This window comes from Trachemys scripta, chromosome 6 (assembly GCF_013100865.1).
Source record: "Trachemys scripta elegans isolate TJP31775 chromosome 6, CAS_Tse_1.0, whole genome shotgun sequence".
NCBI lineage: Eukaryota > Metazoa > Chordata > Testudines > Emydidae > Trachemys > Trachemys scripta.
This window is the reverse complement of record NC_048303.1, coordinates 125,713,011-125,736,714: the sequence shown is the minus strand read 5'-3', so window position 1 is coordinate 125,736,714 and position 23,704 is coordinate 125,713,011. Positions and strand designations below refer to the sequence as shown.

Here is a 23,704-nt window from a genome sequence, read left to right as displayed (position 1 = left end):
CTCTATTGATCTCTTCAGATCAAGAGTGGAGGCCTTTCTGGAAGATTTATGTTAGCCAAACACAAGTTACTGGGCTCAGTTCAGGAGTAAATGGATGTAATTCTATGGCCTGTGTTAGACAGGAGGTCAGATTAGAATAATAGAATATCAGAGTTGGAAGGGACCTCAGGAGGTCCTCTAGTCCAACCCCTTGCTCAAAGCAGGACCTAATCCCAATTAAATCATCCCAGCCAGGGCTTTGTCAAGCCTGACCTTAAAAACCTCTAAGGAAGGAGATTCCACCACCTCCCTAGGGAACCCTTTCCAGTGCTTCACCACCCTCCTAGTGAAAAAGTTTTTCCTAATATCCAATCTAGACCTTCCCCACTGCAACTTGAGACCATTACTCCTTGTTCTGTCATCTGGTACCACTGAGAACAGCCGAGCTCCATCCTCTTTGGAACCCCCTTTCAGGTAGTTGAAAGCAGCTATCAAATCCCCCCTCGTTCTTCTCTTCTGCAGACTAAACAATCCCAGTTCCCTCAGCCTCTCCTCATAACTCACGTGCTCCAGCCCCCTTATCATTTTTGTTGCCCTCCGCTGGACTCTTTCCAATTTTTCCACATCCTTCTTGTAGTGTGGGGCCCAAAACGGGACACAGTACTCCAGGTGAGGCCTCACCAATGTCAAATAGAGGGGAACGATCATGTCCCTCAATCTGCTGGCAATGCCCCTATTTATACAGCCCAAAATGCCGTTAGCTTTCTTGGCAACAAGGGCACACTGTTGACTCATATCCAGCTTCTCGTCCACTGTAACACCTAGGTCCTTTTCTACAGAACTGCTACCTAGCCATTCGGTCCCTAGTCTGTAGCAGTGAATGGGATTCTTCCGTCCTAAGTGCAGGACTCTGCACTTGTCCTTGTTGAACCTCATCAGGCTTATTTTGGCCCAATCCTCTAATTTGTCTAGGTCCCTTTGTATCCTATCCCTACTCTCCAGCGTATCTACCACTCCTTCTAGTTTAGTGTCATCTGCAAACTTGCTGAAGGTGCAGTCCACGCCATCCTCCAGATCATTAATGAAGATATTGAACAAAACCAGCCCCAGGACCGACCCTTGGGGCACTCCGCTTGAAACCGGCTGCCAACTAGACATGGAGCCGTTGATCACTACCCGTTGAGCCCGACGATCTAGCCAGCTTTCTATCCACCTTATAGTCCATTCATCCAGCCCATACTTCTTTAACTTGCTGGCAAGAATACTGTGGGATACCGTATCTAAAGCTTTGCTAAAGTCAAGGAATAACACATCCACTACTTTCCCCTCATCCACAGACCCAGTTATCTCCTCATAGAAGGCAATTAGGTTAGTCAGGCATGATTTGCCCTTGGTGAATCCATGCTGACTGTTCCTGATCACTTTCCTCTCCTCTAAGTGCTTCAGAATTGATTCCTTGAGGACCTGCTCCATGATTTTTCCAGGGAGTGAGGTGAGGCTGACTGGCCTGTAGTTCCCCAGATCCTCCTCCTTCCCTTTTTTAAAGATGGGCACTACATTAGCCTTTTTCCAGTCATCTGGGACCTCCCCCGATCGCCATGAGTTTTCAAAGATAATGGCCAATGGCTCTGCGATCACATCCGCCAACTCCTTTAGCACCCTCGGATGCAGCGCATCCAGCCCCATGGATTTGTGCTCGTCCAGTTTTTCTAAATAGTCCCGAACCACTTCTTTCTCCACTGAGGGCTGGTCACCTTCTCCCCATACTGTGCTGCCCAGTGCAGCAGTCTGGGAGCTGACCTTGTTCATGAAGACAGAGGCAAAAAAATCATTGAGTACATTAGCTTTTTCCACATCCTCTGTCACTAGGTTGCCTCCCTCATTCAGCAAGGGGCCCACACTTTCCTTGATTTTCTTCTTGTTGCTAACATACCTGAAGAAACCCTTCTTGTTACTCTTAACATCTCTTGCTAGCTGCAACTCCAAGTGTGATATTTTAGGGGCCATTCTGACCTTAAAAAAAAAAAATGTTTGCTTGAGCCGCGATCCTCCCGTGAGATGTGCGTGGGCAGACTGCTGCACCCCCAGAGTCCCGAGCAGCCCAGCGAGGCTTCATGAGGGCACAGGAGTCAGCCTGCAAGAATCAGCAGACACGCTCAGGGCCTTAGAATATGCAGCGAAATAGAGCACCAGCCAGTCCATAGGTTGTCTGATGGATTTTATTGGCTAGAGCAGTGGTTTTCAGTACCGAGTCGCGGAATGTCAGGCACTGGGTCGTGGCAGCTCTGGTCAGCACCGCCGACTAGGCCGGTGCTGCCCGGCTAAGGCAGGCTAGTCCCTACCTGTTCTGATACCGCGCTGCGCCCCGGAAGCGGCCAGCGGCCAGCTCTTGCCCGCAGGCATCGGCCCCCCAGCCAATGGGAGCTGGGGGGCGGTGCCTGCTGGGCAAGAGCTGTTTGCGTGCCTCTGCCTTGGAGCCAGACCTGCTGCTGGCCGCTTCTGGGGCGCAGCGGGGTCCACAGGGCTAGGACAGGCAGGAAGCCTGTCTCTGCACCCCCGCTGCGCCACTGACCAGTAAGCCCCTTCCCTAGCCCTGAGCCCCCCCTCAAACCCCCGGAGCCCCTTCCTGCACCCCAAACCTCTCATCCCCGGCCCCACCCCAGAGCCTGCACCCTCAGCCCAGAGCCCTGACCCCCTCCCGCACCCCAACCCCCTGCCCCAATCGACAGCCCCCTCCCACACCCTGAACCCCTCATTCCTGGTCCTACCCCACAGCCCTCACGCCTGCATCCCAACCCTCTACCTCAGCCCTGAGCCCCTCCTGCACCCCAAACCCCTCATCCCCAGCCCCGTTGGGTCACAAGCATCAACAATTTTCTTCAACTGGGTCGCCAGGAAAATAGTTTGAAAATCACTGGCCTAGAGGACCTCAGCTGAATCACAGGTAATGAAGGCAGGAAATACCAGTAGAGCATTCTGGCTTTATATTTGCATGCCCTTGCTAGCAATTTACCTGCCCCTTGTAGCACTCAGCATTGAAAATCCAAATGATTTTGATTTGATTTGTTTGTGTAGTCTCAGCCCATTTGCAGCTGTTCACAGTACAGTAACTCCTTGCTTAACGTTGTAGTTATGTTCCTGAAAAATGCGACTTTAAGTTAAACGATGTTAAGCGAATGAGGTGGAGGAGTCAGAGGGTGGGATATTTCCCAGGGAATGCCTTAGTGCTAAATGATGAACTAGCACTCGCTGAGCCCTCAAGAGTTAACACAGGGGTTCTCAAACTGGGGATCGGGACCCCTCAGGAGGTCATGAGGTTATTACATGGGGGGTCACGAGCTGTCAGCCTCCACCCCAAACCCCGCTTTGCCTCCAGCATTTATAATGGTGTTAAATATATAAAAAAGTATTTTTAATTGATAAGGGGGGTTGCACTCAGAGACTTGCTATGGGAAAGGGGTCACCAGTACAGAAGTTTGAGAACCACTGGGTTAACACATTGTTATTAATGTAGCTTCTCCCACAAGGCAGCACGAACACGAGGGAGGGGAGACAGCATAGCAGACAGAGACAGACACACACCTTGTGTGTGGGAGAGAGAGATGCACACTGTCCCTTTAAGTAAGCTGACCCACTCTTAAGTCCATTGTCTTTTTAAGTGGATCAGGAAGTTGAGACAGCAGCTGCTCCCCAGGCTCTCTCTGTCTCTGTCCATCTGTGTCCCCTCCCTGATCTATATGGAGAAGGGGTAAGCGGGGGGCAGGAGCAGGGGGGAGGGGGACACCTGACATTAGCACACACACCCTGCACAGCAAGCAGGAGTCTCGGGGAGCAGCTCCAAGCCAGAGGGGCAGGAGCAGCGCATGGCAGTGGGGGGAGGGACAGCTGAACTGCTGGCAATTGATAGCCTGCTGGGCAGCTGCTGCACAGGGAACTTAGGGGAGCGGGGAGCTGATAGGGGGGCTGCTGGTCCACCCTGGTTCCAAGCCCCCACCAGGTATCTGCAACGGGCTGCTCTTCTGCAAGCAGTGGACAAAGCAGGCAGCTGCCAAACGAGGTTAGAAGGGAGCTTTGCACAACTTTAAACGAGCATGTTCCCTAATTGATCAGCAACGTAACAACGAAACAACGTTAACCGGGACGACTTTAAGTGAGGAGTTACTGTATGTTCCTGCTGAACCACGATATGGTATAGAAATTTAACCCCATAAATGATCCCACAGCTTGCTGGAGAGTAAGCACATACTGAAGGCTTGTGTGATATCTAAAGCACTCTACCGTGCTGCTCTCCACCTGCCACGTGTAGACCCTGCTGGCGCACTCTAAAAGTTACCTAGTTCTTGCTGACGTAGTCCCATTTCAAACAGAACTATGTTAGCATGCACTATGTGCCCTGTGGATCCTGCCCGCAGGGTCTACACAGGGCAGGTAGAGCGCCCTAGAAATCACGCAGCCCTCGCTTGCACTGCAGCGCTATGCAGATGAGCCCCAAGAATGCACTTGAATTCAAGTTTGAAAGGGGCTGGAGACTCCTGTTTCCCACTAGGTAGAAGAAGCAGCAAGGTGTGGCTGGAAGCACTAGATGCAGAGATGAGTTCTAGTCTCTCTCTTTGTGTTGATTACTGTACCTGTAGGTTCCCACCAAGAGCCCTAGTTTGATAGTGGTTATGTCCTTCTGAGGATGATTTTCACACCTTTCCATCTGTATCTGGCAAAGATTTGAGCTTGTGTGACTTCAATCACAGTGCCTAAAGTTAAGCATGCATGAAAGTCTTTGCAGGATCAGGGCCATAGTTGGAAGAGATGGAAAAGAGACACGTTTGACTTGCATACGCATGATTTTCTCCAACTCAGATTTTATACCATTCAATATACTTTGCTTTGGCCCTTCCCTACATCACCAGGGTCATCAATTCCTCAATCAGTGGCACTGCCCAGGCAGTTTTTAATAGCATGCAATAGATTTAAGTGAAGGTCTTGGAGTTCTTTGCTGTGGGTCCTGGCACGGCAGTAAACTCAGTGTTTTATAGAGGCTGGTTGGTTGAGAAGTGCAGAAAGAATGGTGTTATTAATACCCTTCTGCAGTAAGAAGTAGAGAAGAGGGTTTGGAAAAGTGAGGTCGAAGGCAGGATTTTGTGTCTTGGGTAGGCAAAGTAGAAGGTTGGGCAAGGGCCATTCCTTTGGTTACATTTAATGGGGAAGTAGTCGCTGCTTGTGTATTCTGTGGCTCAGTAGTTGATTGTGGAAGGGAAGTTATTAGCAATCAAGCTAATGGTGCGGCTGTTTGTGGTTCAGTGAAGCCACTGAGGATGTAAAGAAGAAATGTGCAAATTAAGGGGTGAGAGCATTTTGACTGCCATCAAAAATGGATGTTTCCAGACATAAGCCAACCTCTAACTGAAGTGGTTAGGAAGAAACTTCCTCTGCATGCCACCTTCTGGGACTTCTGACACTAGGACACTGCGCTAGATGGTAGTTCATATGTCCCTATGATGATAAAGCTGACAGCAAGGAGGAAGAGGGAGGAGACACTGAGTCCACCAATATCCTGATTGCTCTCCGTCTTTCTTCCACAGGAGCCCAGAAGAAATGCAGGCATGGATCAACAAAATCAATTGTGTGGCAGCTATATTTTCTGCTCCACCGTTTCCAGCTGCTATTGGCTCTCAGAAGAAGTTCAGTCGTCCACTTCTGCCGGCCACCACAACAAAGTTATCTCAGGTGAGCTGGTATTATAATAAGCATATCTCCCGGGGGGGAGAGTCCTTTGGCCGGAGACGAGCTTGGAAGGTTCTTCTGAAACCTTGAAGCTATGCAATTTAGTAAAGCTCCTCTCGCAAACAGTTTTGCTAACACCTCTAGCTAAAGGAGTTTCTCTCTACTTGCTTCTTAGGACCAAAAAGATTTGCAAAGTTAAGGGTGAGATGGGATGGAGACTGGATGTAATTTGTTTGTGCTTCTGAAGAAAGGGAGGTATCCCCTGTAGCCTTAGGCCCATTTACACATCAGATAGAAAGTCCTTGTCTCCTGGGTGTGGCTAAGAATGTAAGACATTTCAGGCACAGGAGCACAACATTATGCCTATACTCCTTGACCCTGTAAGATTTGATTTAATTGAGAGCCTTCAGTCTCCTCCTCCTGAAACAAAATGTAGGTGTTGCTTGAATTTAGGTATTTTCTTTGTGCCCACAGACTTCCCTGAAATCTTATCCCATGCATTTATTACTCTTTGGGCTTAGTTGGGTGAGAAAAGTGGGCCATAAGCCACTTTCCTGGCTTATTGACCCTGGGGCCAGCCAGGGGCCGGTTCATCATCCAATGTCACTTTAGAGCAGCTTCAGGACTGCTCTAAGCTGTACACGCTGTAGAACAATGTGCTCTGGGCCCCCTCCCAGTGCATCTATGGGGGCTGTGACGGTGATTGGCATGCAGCTAGCTAGGGTAGCTCTTGGCCCCCCGCAGATTCTCCACCAGCAGGGGAGGCTCCAGGCACCAGCGCACCAAGCGCGTGCCTGGGGTGGCAAGCCACGGGGGGCGGCCTGCCAGTCGCCATGGGGGTGGCAGTCAGGGAGCCTTCGGCGGCATGCCTGCGGGAGGTCCGCCAGTCCCGCAGCTTCGACGGCGGGTACGCCAAAGCCGCGGGACCGGCAGACCTCCCGCAGGCGCACCGCCGAAAGCCGCCTGACTGCCGTGCTTGGGGCAACAAAATACATAGAGCTGCCACTGTCCACCAGTGGTGGAATGTCCTGTAGGATGGATGAGTCTCCTCTATGCTCCCTTTGCACCACAGCAGCAGAGGACAGAATCTACTCTTAGGAATGACGCGATCCTGAGTAGTTTATCTCCTGCTAGCATTGTGAACGAAATCTCTCTGAACTTCATCACTCCTTTTCCTAAATTTGAAAGGCTTTATGCCATCACCACCACTTACTGACTTGCCTTCAGAACTTCTTTGCTCTCAGAGCCTTTCCTCATAACCTAGATTCTTCAAAGCCACCTTCTGACAATATCACTCATCCAGTGGCCTGGAGATTGGCACTTCAAGCTGTGTTTTTGGTGGAAGTCCAGCAAGTGCCTTAAACAGGGGTAATAGTACTTGTCTTGTTCTGGGTTTTCACCTTCTGTTAATACAAACTAGCGTCTTGTTTGCCATTTTTTCACTGCAGCTCCGCCATGGCTTGAGGTTTCAATAATTCACCCACAGCCATCAAAAAAATCCTTCCACCGTTCACTGCGCTGAGATATCATTCCATTTAGCGCACAGTTTCCTAGCTTCATTGTTTCCATTTTATCAGAAATAACAACAAAACAACAAACCCCTGTGGTTTGCATACTGGTAAAAGGGTGTCATGAGAAGCAGAATAAGCGAAGTTGTTTGAGCTAACGGCAAAAGATTCTTAAATTTTTCAAAGCAGATAAATTCAAAGACAAGCTAAAACCTGTCTGCTTTTATCTGCAAGCTGGAGAGGTTGTAAGCAGGCTGTTTCTCATTCTGCAGAGGATGAAATATGAATTATCTACTCTTTCTGGTCTCCGTGTTAGAGTTTGTGAGCTGAATCAAGAAGACCACTACAGCACTTAGTTCAAAGGACCTGCGCCCGCTCAGAGTAAAATCAGTGTCGTCATTTTCATTGGCATCAGTGGCAGCAGGGTCAGACCTTGACAGAAATAGGAGATGAAGAGACAAGACAAAATTAATTGTACTAAGTCATTTCACCAAGTTCACCTCCAGTGTCTACATCCTATAGTTCGCTGGTAACAGGGATGTAATAAAAGTATATAACAAATGGTCTACAGACTGTAGATGAAGAGCTTCTGTTCTCCCTGGCTCATAACACCTGAACAAGGGGATGTTCAATGAAACTAAAAGGTGGCAGATTCAAATCAATAAAAGGCAGTGATTTTTCCACATGTGTAGTTAGACTGAGAAACTCACTGCCACTGGAAGTTGTTGAGGCCAAGAATTTAGCTAGATCAAAAAAAGGGTTCGGGTTAGGCCAATCTGTTAGACATCAGGATGAGATCTGATGTGTCCCTCTGCGGGGTCCTTGCACTTCCTCTGGTGCATCTGGCGTTGCCCACTGTCAGAAACTGCTGGACTAGATGGACTTTGGGTCTGATCCAGGCCCTGTGTTGTAAGAAACGGATGAGATTTCACCATTTCTGCTCTTTCCTGCAGGGCTGAGGAATAACGTTAAAGTGCAGTGTTGGATTTAAAGCCCAGTCCAACCCAAATCCAGAAATAAGACCACTCTGTAGGGCCTGCATGACCTAAGGAGTGCATGCTTTGAAGGGGGTTGCAGAAGAGTGCCATTCTCTGCCCAGATGGACTGGAGGGGGTGAGTGGGTTTGGGATGATTGTGGCAAAGGAAATGGCCTAGAAAGAAAGAATAGCAAGTCCTTGCCCCCTGCAACTGCACAGTGGAGTAAAATTTAACAAAAGGAAATAAGCCTTCAGGCGAGGACAGAACATCCTCCTCCCAGGAGAGCCTGTGCCTTGCATAGCTCTAACCACTGGCTGCTACAGACTGGAAAGCACAAACTGGCAGAATAACAGAGGGGAGGGGTCTGACAATTGTACCAATCCTGTCACCACAAGAGTTGCTTCCAAAATGTGATGACCTTAAGCGTGGGGTCAAACTCTGCCCTTTCTTGTACCCCGAATAACATCATTGACTTGGCTGAATTTGGCCTGGGGGTTAGTAAAGTGGAAGGACCGGATTTTCAGCAGTGCTCCACAGCCGGCAACTCCCATTGTTCTCACTTGGGGTAGGGTGACCAGACAGCAAATGTGAAAAATCAGGACGGGGGGGGGGGGGGTAGGGGTAATAGGAGCCTATATAAGAAAAAAACCCAAAATTGGGACTGTCCCTATAAAATCGGGACATCTGGTCACCCTACCTGGGGGAGGAGTGGTAGATTCTCCCTTGTACCCTGGGGAGGTGCTGGGTGCTGCGAACCTTAAAAAAATCTGGCCATTTCTTCTGGTTGCCTACAAGGAAGCTGCTGGGAGCCAAGCTCTTGAAGATCTAGCCCTAACAATTGACCTTATAAATAAAATGAAATGTTTCAAAAACGCCGCTTGCCAGAAGTTGCTGTTCAGTGTATGGGCAGATCTTTTTCTTCTTTTTACTTACTGAATCTTTGCGCGTCTGACACTTATATGACTAATATGTTTCTGAAGGATGAACAGCTGAAATCACATGAAGCTAAGCTGAAGCAAATCTCTACCGAGCTAGCCGAGCATCGTTCCTACCCACCAGACAAGAAACTTAAAGGCAAAGAAGTAGATGACTACAAACTGAAAGACCACTATCTGGAGTTCGAGGTATGTATGGGATGCAGCACTAAATTCGTTGGCTTGGCATCTGCCTTGGAGAGACGCTCTGGAAATTACAGAACTCCTCATAGAACTAAGAAAAGGAATAACAATACTGTAGTATTTACTACAGCAATAAAGACAGTAATAGTATGCCTGTATTATCAATGGTGCAAATGTGGGCTCTTTGTTTTTTGTTATTAGTAAATATCTGCAAGACTCCCTAACATTTTACTTCTCCTTAACGCTTAAGATAAGTCAAAGCTTAGACCTAGGCAAGCTGTCAGTATGTCAAATATGATGAAAACTGTGCAAGTTGGTCATTATACTCTCAGCTTCCCCTGTGCCTGCTGATACAAATGACACACACATTTGACACAGTTTGAGAGTTTTGACTGCAGTCACCTGTTACCTCATCAGGCAGGAGGGTCTCAAGAGTTTGGAATTCAGTTCCTGCCTCTGACACAGACTTCCTGTGTGACCTTGGGCAAGTCACTTAGCCTCTCTGTGCCTCAGTTCCCCCTCTGTAAAATGAGGAATAATAATGTTTCCTTTCTCCCTTTGTATTTCCTGTCTCTTTAGTTTGTTAGCCTCCATGGGTAGGCAGAGTGGCTAGTTCAGTGGGGCCCCAATCTTAGTTGGGACCTCTGGATGCTGCCGTAATATAAATAATGGTAATAATCAGTCATTTGTGTATTCAGAGGAGAAACAGCCATTCTAAACTTAGTACCAGCCACTCAGTGCACATGCACCCACTGCACCATCAGAACTCTTGGCACTGTGCACAGGTGACTAACAGGTAAAGCAGAGAGGGAAGAGGATAAAATACAGGTAATGGAATATGGTGTTGAAAGTTAGACTGTAGCCATGAGAATCGTGTCCCCGTCTGTTTCTGGCTTGGGGAGTTTATATTGTTCTCTTTCTGTGCCTGTTTATATTTAGCAAGTTTTAGCAGTGAGGCGTGGAAAGAAATGGCCATGTGCATCGGTACACGTCACCAGCGGCCCACCACACGTTTAACTGTCAGCAGGGCTGTCGCTTCTCCCCGGCTCCAAACCATGCGCTCGGCTCTTCAAGGAGGTTTATTTGCACAACAGAGGTTATCAGACAAGCAGAACACAGTCTTAATTCAATCCTCAGTGACAGGCTTCAGGGCCACTCCTCCAAGGGGCCTCCAGCTCCTGCAAGCTTCCTAGCCTCGGCCAGCTCTACTCCCCTCCTGGAGCAGCAGTCGCAGGGCTGTTCCCCTGAGCCCCCAGCCCTTTGCTCCCAGGACCCACCGCAGGCGCTAGCTCGACTCCAGTGTGACTTCCCCTCTGAGGCTCCTCCGCCTGTCTCATCCCTCCCTCCCCCGCTGCCTACTAGCAGCCCTTTATAGGCCCAGGTGTGGTCCAGCCCTCTTTAAAATGGCTGGATTGGGCTCCAGTCCAGGGAGCTGGGCTTCATCTATCTACAGGGACCAGCTATCCTGTGATAACAAATAATGTCCTCTTTCTTAGAGAGAACCTCAAATGAAAATTGAATCCTGCAGAGCGAATAGATATGAAGAAAGCTGCCGAAGGTGCCTATGTAAATAGCGCTGAGGTTACACCTACTTTCACCATGTGGGGGAGAAGGGGTTTTTAACGTGCTAATATGTGAAGCGGGGCTATTTTCATGCTTGTCACAGATTTCACAGAATGCGTCAAATTGGTGGCTGGCTGTAGAAAGCGTACGATAGCTGTGAAAAAACAGCAATTGAAATCTTCCTCCGGTTTTTCCATCCTTTGGAGCAAAGCCTGGGGGAGCGAATGTGATTGAGCGACTGACCTTGCTGAGATAGGGCGAGAATGCAGGGAGTGCTCTCAAGCCAAGCCTGCAGACCAGGCCACTGAAAGCAGCAGGAGAAGGGAAAAATTAAACACAGAAACGTAGTGAAAAAAGGCCTGACTCGCCCAAAGGAAATGGCACGGCTCCCAAAGGGAGGGCGAAGGCCAGATTCCCCTTCTTGTAAGCTCATGTCATTTCTTTTCCTTCAGCTACCTGTGCTTCCCCGGTTCTTGCTCTCTGCAGAAAACAGTACTGCTAACAAAGTAGTTTCTCCTTTCTGCTATGTACTGAACCATCTTTGGCTTTGAATGAGGCAGTGTATGCGCATCAGAGGAGGCAGGGGCTGTGCTGTGTGACTGCCTCCCTGAAGACTGCCCTGTAATCCACATGCACCAGGGGACAGAGATAAGGTTGTGTGGGCATTTAGACTTTTAAATATTTTCCTTTGCAACTTTAACGTTCTTATTTTCTTGATGAGGTTTCCTACGGTGGTTTTTTTAACAAGTCCATGTTATTTCCATCTGGCCCCATATGGCCTCTCATCATTGTCAAAGAGAGCATGTTTACCGTTTAACTTTAAAGAGAGCCTATATTGGTACTTTGTTTAAATTGAGGCTGAGGACAGACAGCAGCAGTGGAATTGTGGCCCCGTTGAAGTCAATGGCAAAACTCCCATCGACTTCAGTTGTGGCAGGAATCCAGCCCAGGGTTTTGGTTCTGTTGTTACCATTGGCTTAGGTTTGTGTTTATTTTAATCATTTGAGCCACACAGAGCGAATGCAGCTCTGCTCATTGATAAATGTTATGATGAGCCAGCACTTGCAGCAATAACTGTTTCCTCCTCTTGCCAACCTGTCCATTCGTTATGCAGTGAAGCACGGCACGTCATCAGAATTCTGCTCATTGGTTCTTGTTTGAGTGACAGGTGATACCTCTTTCTTGTATTTGTCTCTGCAGCGCTGTGCGGGACCTCCCGATATGGAACTGATCCGACTGGTTTTTTCCTCATTTCATTTTTAAGCAGATTTCTCTTGTGATCATTCTCAGTAAGATTTTGTTTCTCAAAGGACTTTTTGGAAACCTGGTCACATTCTCTCATCTTTTGTCCTCTTCAAAGCAGTTCCCAAGGCTTTTAACTATTTTACATTCAAATAATTATTATTATTGCTTGAATTTTATTATTTTATTATAAATGGAAAGAATTATCTTTAAACATTTTTGCTCAGTCAGGAACATAATTTAGAGACTGTTTTATTACTTTGAAAAATGGATTAATAATCAGTAGAAGTGTGGGGTTCCTCCCCCCCCCACACACACACTGTGATCACCTTAATTCCAATTCCTACACTGACATTAATGGCTGCTGAGAGATGGATTGCCACTTTCCCATCACCAGCCATATTGGCTAACTTTGTTAAACTCCTGCAGGCAAATTCCTATGACTGACTATTCGTGCCTGTTGATTGCTGTGGCATTGTGTGAGGTGCCGTATGGTTGTGACTTGCAAAGCAACAATTGCTCTGTAATAAAGGGAAACACCCTAGTCCGGATACAGAACAAATTAGGATTGGGTGCTTTTGCTGTACATAAAAACATGGGTGCCTGAACAGGGAGCAGAGTCCAGTAGACCTGAGGCTATCAGGAGGCGCTTCCCCATTCTGTTTTCCGAACACTGGACTTGCAGAATATCCTCTTGGAGGCAAAGCGGGGTAGAGCTGCCCTGGAGAAGGCTAACGTTCGGCTGGCCCACCCACCCACTCTCTGTGGGAGAGCCACACATAGAGCATACCGGTGTGATTCTGTGCACGCTGTGTGATCCAGGGTTTAATATCTAGGGTAACACGGGCTGGGACGGGGGAGCAGAACCTGTGGTGGCCAGGCTGATTGTGGCCACAGAAGTTTGGGGAGTTCTGAGGACAGTGGCAAATCTTAGCAGAAAGATTTTCGCAGTCCCTTTGGACCAGGTTATTTGTGTAGCAGGTAGGTACAGCTCCGCATGCCCTGCATGGCTATTCAGAAACTGCCACCCATCAGTTATATAAATCTCCCTGCACTCCTTATTGGCTGAGGGCCATTAGGTACAGAGCAAAGATTTGCCTGGTTGAGGAATAAATGTTGGCAATTGTACAACATCCCTGGGCTCTGGCTGGCTCAGACAATTTCTGTGTGGTGTAATTTATATTAGCCACCATTGTTCACATACATATTAGACTCCTAGATTTCAAGGGGCCAGTCTGATGATCCAGGCAGACCTCCTGCCTATCACAGTCCAGAGAAGTTCACCCACGCTGAGCCATTCCTTTGTTCCTTTTCCAGAAAATCCGCTATGAGATTTATGTTGCCCTACTGAAAGAAGGGGGGACAGAGCTGCTGAGTGGAGGAAATGATGGGCCAGGACTGAAGAAATCCCATTCGAGTCCCTCATTAAATCAGGAGTCTCCAGTTACTGTCAAGGTGAAGCGAAACATCTCCGAGAGGAAGGACTACAGACCAGAAACACCCAGCATCAAGCAGAAGGTCACTTAGACTGCATGAGACCGCTGTAGAAACAGCCATGCAGCAAAATACCATTGGTCAAAAATTTCCTTTGCTAACCTGTCTTTGACAAAAACAAACCAATGCATCTGCCTGAATGGGGTGGTAGTGACATTTTCTATTGTATATTTTGTTGTTTCTGTACAGATTGTGGGAGATGTCTTGACTCCTGATTTGCTTTGCCTTGTTAATTTATCATCTCGCCATCGAAGCACCTCTTTTTTTTTTTTAAAGGGGTGGGAGTGGGACTCCCTGATTTATTGCACGTCTCCTCCCCTTCTCTCCTCTCTCATTGGCACGTGACTTTCATCTCAAGTCACCTGTGACCTTTCTCGTTGCAGTGGGAAACGTAACTGGACAAGCACTGCAGCCTAGTGAGTGTAGCTGCAGTGACGAGAAATGAATTGTTGCTCAGTTGCAGAGATGGAGCTGACCGCTCCCTGCAGGTTAGTTACATTCTGATGCTGCGACTGGAGATCTCCCAATGATGTGAAACATGCTAGTACTTGTGCTGCAGTGATAGGAGCCGTATAAACAGATAAGGTACAGGATTGTATTAACTCTGGACCCACACAGACCAAGGGACTAAACAATGAAAATCACTGGGAATGCTGGGCATACAGAATTAGAACAGGTTTTTCAAAGTGAAGATTCTTTGGGGGAGCAGAAGGGGTGCCCAAAGCCAGGTCTCTCTTGATGATTGATCCAGCCAGAATGAATTTTATTTTTCCATTTCACTATGCAATGGGTCGTTGTAGATGACAACCGCTGGCTGCGTGTTTTAGTAGAAAAGGGAGTCCCATGTGTTTCTCAACAATACACTCTCACACCGCTGCCATATAGAGTCTTAACAGGCATTGTTCATCTGCCGTTTCCCTCCAGAATTTTGATTTCCTTTTCAGTAGGTGCAGGTATTCTGCAGTCTCTCTGATCTCAATGGAGGTGTTCTCCTGTTCTCTTCTGAAAGGAATTCTGTTCAACTATCCCTTGAATTTTTCACAAGTATTTAGAAAGAACATGTTGGAACAGAAGTCCTGGTGACTCAGAGACTTAATGGAATAGAGACTCTTTGGTCTGAAAGCCAGAATCTGACCCCATTTCAGTTGCTCTGTCCATGGCAGTCACACCGATGTGCCATAGGGACAGCAAAACCTGTCCCCTGTGGAGTCTTCCTTTAATAGCAACTCCTGACCTCTATATAAGAACATGGCCTGGGGGGAAAGGGACTTGGCCAGGGTGTCTGTATACCTCAGCCTTCCCCAGCTGCTGGAATGGCCCTTTTGGGCTGCAGGCAGCCAGGTGTAACTTAAAGCAGCCCTGAGGTTGCCTTAACTTACGCCAAGGGCCAGGATCCGGAGAGTGTGAAGGTGACTAAGAGACACCTTTGCTTCTTCCCAGTGCCCGCCCATCTTGTGCTTATGCATTTCAGCTCGTCTGGGGGATCTAATCCTTAATGTGCAAAGACAGCCCAGGTCACTATAAACTGCAGTAGGTGGCCTCGAAGAAATGTCTAGATAGCTCAGGAGCAGAGCTCCTCGCGACAGAGAGTATACCTGTGGGCAGACTCAGCCGAGAGGCCAACGACAGATTGGTCATGGACGTTAAACCATTCTGGACTACTAAACTACCAGACTACTAGGCAGTAGAGGGAGCAATCCAGTAAGATAAGGACCTTGCAGAGAAGCTAAATGATTTCTCTATACCAGCCTCCACCACAAAGGACAACCATGAGATACACACCCCAGAGCTCTAGACTGTAATACCCATGCTGTGCGATCGTAGCATTGAAAGAGGAGGCGGTGCACCAAATTGATCATTTAGGATGCAGTCACTCACCAGGACCAGATGGTATTGAATCCAAGAGTTCCAGCGTGACTTATGAATGGAGTGGCTGGGCTGCTCACAAAAATTTGTAATTGGTCATCGTACTAGAAGTCTAGAGGATAGCCAGTGCCTGACTTCATTCTGAAAATGACCCGGCGTAACTGCGATTCACGGAGCTGGGAGGAGGGCTGGTCAACGTTTTCCAACGTTTGGATTTGGTTTTTAAAAATTACGTTATGCTTAAAGTTTACCCTGAAGAGAAACTTTCCTGAATTAGGGCCAAAGTTATATGCTTGAGTAGCATGCTGGGAAGTGTCATTCACTGTAGACCTGGGCCGGGGTAGTACACATTGGAAGAAATCATTTGAACTACTCAGTGAGGGGCAGTAGATTAGCCACTCAGGAGAAAGGCCTCGGTATCCAGCAGCTGTTCATTGTACAGCAATAGTACAAAAAATAAAGGCAGTAAACGAGGGTGAGTGGTACTGAGGCAGAGAGCGAGAGAGCGCTAATACCGGGACTGCTAAATGCCATTGCATAGCGAGTCCTGCAACCATTTCACATCAGTTCCTCACAGTACCAGTACAGCAGAAACAGAAATGGTCCAGAGAAGTCACAATTTGATCCCTGCTCCACTCCCAGGGCAGTGCACCTCTACTCTGGCCTTACTCCAGCTATCCATGTACTTGTGTTTACAAAGAGAGTGCAGTGGTTTAAAAGGCAAAGAGGTGACCATTGCAAATGTTTGCGTTGGCTTTTAAGATGTTCTGGCTGCCCCTGGATTGTGTTTGAATTGTTGATCTCCCAGTCACAAGCTGAAGTTCTCCCACACAATATCTTTCGCAGTCTACGCAGATACTGGATAATTCATGCTCACCGCTAGGGAACTCCTTGCAGATGAGTGAATTTCATGCAGTTTGAAAAGTCGGACACAGTGAATCACGAAATTCATTTTATTTATTTTGTCAGATGCAGCTTAGTTTTAATTATTTATTACGCTACTACCGAGCGTACTTGTACATGGATTGTGGTATATTTTGTAAAACTTATCCGGTCTTAGTAAAATGCAATTTCACTGCAGCTTTCAGCTGTTAAATAGTCACTGAGCTCCACCTGCTTTTTGGGAGTTCTGCGGTGTGCAGATTAGTGATCTGAGAATTTGTGAGGTTTTAGTATCAGTTGAAATTCCCACTGCTGGCCGTGTCACTTTACAGCTGACCTGTGTCGCCGTCTCCTTTGATGGGTTTTTACTAAACAAGTACAGAGAAAACACAGAGGCAGATCCTGCTGCCATTGAAGTAAGTGGCAAAACTCCACAGACCTCACTGAGCGGGATCAGAGTGCTGGCCAGTATTGCAGTTTGGTTTGCTTTTAACATTACAGTGTAGCTGAGAGGGTGGGCCAGATTCTCAGAAGGTGTAAATCAGCATTGAAGAGACTGGAGCTATGCCATTTGACCCCCGACCCTTCTCCCCTCCCCCCGAGAATCTAGCCCGTTACGTGTTGCACATGATTTTCAAAGTACCTTGCTTTCAAGCTCCTGGATATTTGCTTTTAGCAGAGAAGATAAATATGTGGTTATACTATTTAGGTGCCCAAGCCCTTGGCTGCTGTCAAGAAGCATTGCAGCTCAAGAGGGACATGGGTGTAAAGGCGACTTTTTAAAGCCACTTTTGTGTTACTTTTGCCTTGGGCCCACTGTATGTCAGGCCGCTCTTCCGGTGCAAGTTAGAGCAGCCTAAAGGCTGCTGTAAATTACACTAGCTGCCCAGTACTTCCAAGGGAAAATACGGCAACCAGGAATCATCAGGGAGTAGGGAACCTCCAGACACACAACCTTTTCCCAGCCATTCCCCCGGTGCTGGCCACAGGGAGGGGATATGACATAGGAGCCACTGTGGTGCCTCCGGCTATATCACCCGAGGATTCCTCCACAGTGAGGTGATTGTGACGTCCGTGATCGGTTACCGTGGCTTTAGGGCACTGGCCCAGTACAGGTCTAGACTGGATCTGAACGGGGGGTCCCCTTCTGATAACAAGTAGCTCAGAGGGGCTGAGAACGTCAGCATCCATGCAGGGTGCTTTGGGTTGTCACTCTGTAGTCAGAACTCTCATGATTAACCCTTTGCACTCACCTCCAAGGAGCTACCCTGATCTGTACAGAGAGGTGCCATGCTGTGCTCTTTGGGTTTGCTCTCGCTCACCCGAAGGGCAACGTGTAGGGGACTCCCACATCCTGGGCATTTCAGCATGTGCCGTTCCTGTTGCCCTATGAGGCCTCCACCTCCCCTGCTTTCATGCAGACTTTTCCCAGGCTTTTCCCCTGCAGATTCTAATCCTGGTGCTGTATCTCAGGCCAGTCTCCCACTGAGGCATTGGGATCGCTGCATGAAGGTGTCAGGATTGGGCCCGTGGCAGCTCTGCAGCATGACAGCTCATTGGGTGCACTCCAGGGGCTGGGGGGGGAGGGGGGGGCACCTGCTGGGTCCTGTCTGCCAGCAGACAGCTGCAAAACTCCCATGGTCATGAGGCCCCAGCAGGATCCTGGGTCTCTTCCCTCCTGCTGAGGCTCCCACCCCTTCTCTTCCGCCATCCATCCAACCTGAGAGCAGCTCTTCCCCATCCACCCCCACACAGGCGGCTGGCCTGGCTCCAGGGAAGGGGAGCTGCCCCACAGCCCCTTGGAGCAGAACTTCCCACCCTCCAGCATTGGTGGGGGGGGGAGAGGGGGGAACAAGGCCAGAGAAGCAAAACCAGCACCTCCAAAACGGGCAAAATATTATCCCAGAACCCGAATCCCACAGTCCTTTGCAAATGGAAAGGATTCTGGGGTTTGGTGCATGGGAGGATTCTGTAGGTCATGGCTGAGAATTGTTACCTCAGTTGTTGTCAGTAGGTGGGTAACTCAGTCAACTGAGGAATAATGTCACTGAGCTGTTGGGACTATTGTTTCATTGAAACTTAGATTCAAACTATTTTTCATTATTCTTGATAGTTTGGAATTTGTTAAAAGAATTTTCCACAGTGTTTCCTCCTCCTTTGAGCAGTGTCCCTGGGAACGCTCCATTTGAGGGGCGCATGTGCCCCATGCGCCTTCGGGTGGAGATTTTTGGCAGCAGTGATCATATGGTCCACACATGCACCCTTGCTATCCTCATGCCCTGTGCCAAGGGTAATATGGGCTTGTGACAGACGAACCGCTCTTGATTCCTTCTCGACCACCTGGCCAGAGCGGAGTGTTCGTAGTGCTAGCCGTTCTGGGCTTTTCACTTCATGCCCTTGTTTGCTGGGTGCGGTGTGTTCAGGTTCAAGATCACGGAGACACTCTAGAGAGTAAAGGACACGAAGGCCCCTGCTAAACCTCTGGGATGTTGCACGGGCATGTTACAGTCAGAAGGGGGAGACGTTTTTCTCTCTAGAGCAGCAGAGACTGTGTTCATATTCTGCAGCCTCATAATCTGCTTTGGACTTTTGACCGTAGTTAACATCTCTTGGTTTCTCCTTGTCTCCTACCATGGTGCACTTGTCTGCCACCTCAGTGCATCGCTTGCCAGTGGATGGTTCTGCTGGTCTCTCTCCTTCCATGGTGAGGCCCCAGGCTGGTGTTGGCAAAGTTGATGAACTCCCCTGTTGAGCCCTGGGTGGTGTGCTCATTCTGTCTGCAGTGAAAGGCTGCATTTTCAATCACAATTACATCTGTGAGGAGGGTGGCTGCGTCCCAGGCTCCGGGGGTTCCTCCTCCTTTCCCTGTACTCCACACACACAAAGCTATCCTGCGGCCTCATTCCAGAGTTCGAGCGAAGAAGGTGTTTCCCCTGAAAGACACTTAATCTCCCAGGTTCTCTTCCCAAAGCCTCACTTACCCAGGGGCACATACAGCCCATGCTGTCAAGAGGGCTTGGAGATTTTATTTTGTTAGGTAGTTAGAAAGCAGAGAGGCATTTTGTGACTTTTGGGGATCAGTGTGAATGGGATGCCATTTCCACTCAGTGCCTGTCTAAGCAGATACGCCTGTGCCTTGAGACATATTAGCCAGGTTATCCGAACATGAGCTCTTGGGGCAGTTTTTCTGAGCATTGATGACTTGCTTGGCAGTATTTCCTTCAGAGAAATCTACCGGGCTGCTGCCTGCATAAACATTCACCCAGTGCTACTCTCTCCGCTTGGCATCTACACAGCATGCTCGCTGTGGTAGGGCAGTTCTGAAGCCCGGGGGTAACTCTCTGAACAAGCCCTGGGCTCAACTAGGATTCTTCAGCCCACACTCCTGGACTTGTTCAGCTCTCTTGACGACCCCAAATGGGAATATGAAGAGGCCTAGAGACGAAAAGGAGCTATTTCCATGGTAGTTCATGCTGAACATTGCTTCTGCCTATTCACACTCCCTGCCTACCTTCCCTTTTGCCTTGGAGTTCTTGGGGTGTTTGAAAAGACGCTCAAGAAGCCAAAGCTCCTGTTACTATGCTAAATCGCCATTTATGGCCCAGTGGAAAGGGTACTGCATTGAGACTCAGGAGACCTGGAGTCCATCCCTGGCTCTGCTACTGGCCTGCTGAGTGACCTTGGGCAAGTCACTTCACTGCTCGGTGCCTCCATTTCCTCATCTGTAAAACAGGGATAATGATACTGGCCCCCTTTGTAAAGCGCTTTGAGATGTCCAGGTGGAAAGAGCTGTTTAAGAGCTAGGTTTTATAATTCCCTGACTCTTTTTTTCTTTTTCCAGCACAATACAATGCTTCTTATTCAATGCTGTGAGTTAATAAGAGCAAGGAAAAATGTGGTATGGGGAAACCTTGCTTCATGCAGGCGAATGATTCTGACTCCTATTGCAAAAGACTGAATGTTGCTCATTAGCATGGGAACAAAGAATGGAATAAGTAAGGCTCATACACCATAAAATGTAACTTGTTCATTTATTTTGTTGACGGCACTGAGGTTTAGCTTTGATTATTTATTATAACACTCCATCCATTAGCAGTAGATGTGGGTTGGAGCTTTCTGAAGTGCTCAATGTTGTCCTTTCTCTGCTCCCACTGTCTATTGGAGCAGGAATAGGCCAACACTGAGTGATTGGGAAAATCCCACCTGTAAAGTTAGTATATTTGGTAAAAATAGTAAATTATTAATAATCACACACACCCCATGGCATCTACTCTTCCATGTCTACTGAGAGGTGGGTAGATAGAGAACAACATTTTATTTGTATGGTGAATAAAGCGTGGGACTTAGCAACATGAGGATTAATTATGTTCTAAGGGTGTAATAAAAAGACGAAAAAAAGGGCAGCATTTTCATCTTGCCTAATCCATTGTTAATTAGTAGTAGCTCGCTGGAGATACGCCAGTTTTACTGGTAATACAAGGGAGATCCGAACCAGGCCTTTTATTGGGCAAATTTCAAAAAAGCAGGCAAGATGATCAGTTCCGCAATGGGCCAAATGAAAGCCTGGTGTAACTCCACAGCATTCAGCCAAGTTACAGCAGAGATTCATTCATCTGCTCTGCTGACACCACCTGCTGAAAAAAGGATGATGCTTGAAATCCAGCCTGCGTCACTTTAAAAATGAGGAAGGACTTTCAAAAGGGCCTAAACACAAAGCTCCATTGACTTTCAGTCCTAAATCACTTACACACGTTTGAAAATCCCACTCAGAGTCCAATAAACTTCCAAAAAACGATAGGCTGGAAACTCGACCAGTTTGTATTTGTGTGGGTTTCGTTGCAATTAGAACATCTCACTTAGGGTGGGCTGGTGGCACTGTGTAACTTGACTAAATCCAGTGTCTTGGAAACAGAACAAGAATTTCTTGGCAGCTTTTAAGTTTGGGAAATACTGCTCATCTCACGAAGTTAAAGTAACTGTCCAGTACCTGTTGAGTGTGTTTAAGCAGTGAGCGTGTGTGAATGTGTGTGTGGTTCTTATGCGATGTATGGCTTCTGTGATTAAACACTGCAAAGGTTATTCTTTTCCGATGCTTCATTTTTGTCCGGACACTTTAACAGCTATAAACAGCAGGGCGTTGGTTGTTTTAGCCAGTTAAACGGTTATTAAATGCTTTTGCAGGTTTAGCGTTTTTCTTAATCCAGCCTTGCCGTGGTATGTTCTGCAGAAGCTGCTGGGTGCTCAGGACATTTGAAAATAAAGTAATTTATTTAGGAGCATAGAGAGCAATTATGGGGCGGGAATTTAAAAAGCTCCCGACATTGGGCTCACTGCTCCTGTTGGTGTCATCCATTGCCTTCAATGGGAGCATCACTGAGCACTTTCGCAAATACCTCCCTCGGAGCCTAATTTAAGGCTCCCATTGTTTAAAGAAATCTTGGCCGAGTTCTGTGAATAATCCACGTGGGGGAACATTTTCAAAAATGCCTAAGTCACTTGGGTGCCTAAATATCATTAGACTTCTAGGTGACTTAGGTGCTTTTGAACATGTTACCCTGGGCTGTTATAGTTTTGCAAGCGTGGTGAGGATTTACTGTAACAATCGCAGAGAGATGTGTAAGAATCCGTGTGGTTGATAAGTTACAAAGAGTGGCAGGGGGAAGTGTCAGCTGTGGGCCTTTCAAGAGCCACTGGCTGTCTGTAATGGAGCAGTGCTGAAGTTCTCTCCAGCCCTTCTCCACTGGAATAAATCCCGCTGCTCTGACCCTGGGGGCAGGCCCTAGGTAAGGTCTATGCTGGCTCTCCCCACCAGGAGTAAATTTCTCCATAGAGAGGCCCTACTTCACATCCGCGGTCGAAGAGCCAGAGCTATGCAGACCTGATCAAGGCCCCAAATCATGAAAGCATTTCAGCATGTGCTTAAGTGCCACCGATGTCCGTGGGACTTGATCACGTGCTTTCCCGACTAGAGCTGCTGTCCTGAATCAGGGTCTTTGCTGTTTTCTAACGGTACCGTAGGATGCCCTTGGATTTCCTATTCTAGTCTATGTGACAGGTACTAGAATGATAATTCCTGGTAAATGAAGGCACTTACAGAATGTCCTGTCTCCCTGGGGGAAGGACTCGTGGATATTGTTACATCGTTTAAATAATATTTTGAAATAAAGTTTATATTGCTTTGTTTTTCCTTCGAGGTGACTGTATATAAATATCTCCCTCTCTTTGAGCATTGCTGGAGTAAGCAGACAAATAATTTGCCTCTGATGTATTGAAACTGTGAGATATAGTTCTCTCTTGTGTACACGTTCATGATTATAACTCTTGTTCCTCTGTGTTTTATAAGGCAGGATAATGTTGCTTTAGAGTAACTACGAGTCTGCAGCCTTCTGAATGATTTTTATGTGATTGAAATCGAGCAAAGCAGTGAAGGATTTCACACATGTATATGATATATGTATATGTACAAACTTTAGAAAGAAATAAACCAAATGTATTTCATCTGCTGGATTTGAGTGCACCTTCGTTTGAGCTGTTGCTCTTTTATATTTGTATTACACCAGAACTGAAAGGTCTCAGCCAGAACAGAGCCCCATTGTGGCAGGTGCTATACAGACACATAGCAAATGACCATCCTTTCCCCCAGTCTAAACTGAATGCTGTAGCAGGTGGATGAGATAACAAGGGGTCTGGAATGGAGCAGGATGCACCATTCTTAGCCAGCTAGTAGCAGTAACCACAGTATTTACAACTCACCACCTTGCCTCTCACTGATCAGGTGGCGTTGTTCCATATGGACGGCAGCGGAGGTGAGGTTGGAGGGGTGACTTGAAGGAGGATACGACAGCGGCTTTACAGACTTGGACTGGGAGCTTTTCCCAGGCGTGAGGGGTGGCCTGGAAGAAGTGTGCAATCAAGGCTAGTGTTGTTGGCTCAGCAGAAAGACGTGGTTTCGGAATCATTGGTTCTTTTCTCTCTCAAAACACAGTCTAATGTCCAAAGTCATGTGCAGCCAGTGGCGGGGCTCACCCTTGTGAAGTGACAGGTATAGTAAATTGTTCTGCTGCTGGCTGCGTGCCCCTGCTGCTGCAGCTGTTGGGCAGAATTGAGGGCATGGGCAGGGAGGGTAGGAGGAAAGGGGGCAAACACAGAGGCCAGAGGGGGTAAGAAACTGGGAAGGGTATGAGCTGAGGTTAGGGAAGAAAGAGGGGAGGTCGCATGGAGTGGGGGAGGAGAATGGGGGGCATGCAGGAGTTATATAAGGACAGAAGGGGCACAGAGCATGTAGGGGGCCAGAAGGGGTGTGGGAGGCATGGAGGACTCTTTAAATTAGGGGTGTTTGAAATGTGCAGAGACAAT

The 23,704-nt window shown here is 47.8% G+C and overlaps 1 protein-coding gene across 5 annotated transcripts in view; it reads left to right on the top strand.

Annotated features, from left to right (window-relative positions):
* PSD3 (pleckstrin and Sec7 domain containing 3) overlaps positions 1–22,846 on the top strand; it is a 158,167-nt gene extending 135,321 nt beyond the window's left edge. For 4 of the 5 annotated variants that reach the window (XM_034774828.1, XM_034774831.1, XM_034774830.1 and 1 more), the window contains 3 exons: positions 5,556–5,700; positions 9,164–9,307; positions 13,424–13,633. In XM_034774828.1, coding sequence (XP_034630719.1) covers positions 5,556–5,700; positions 9,164–9,307; positions 13,424–13,633 — 499 coding nt within the window. Of the gene's footprint in view, positions 1–5,555; positions 5,701–9,163; positions 9,308–13,423 lie in introns of all 5 variants that reach the window. The other variant, XM_034774827.1, reaches the window with a different exon arrangement.
* The last annotated feature ends 858 nt before the right edge of the window (positions 22,847–23,704 follow it).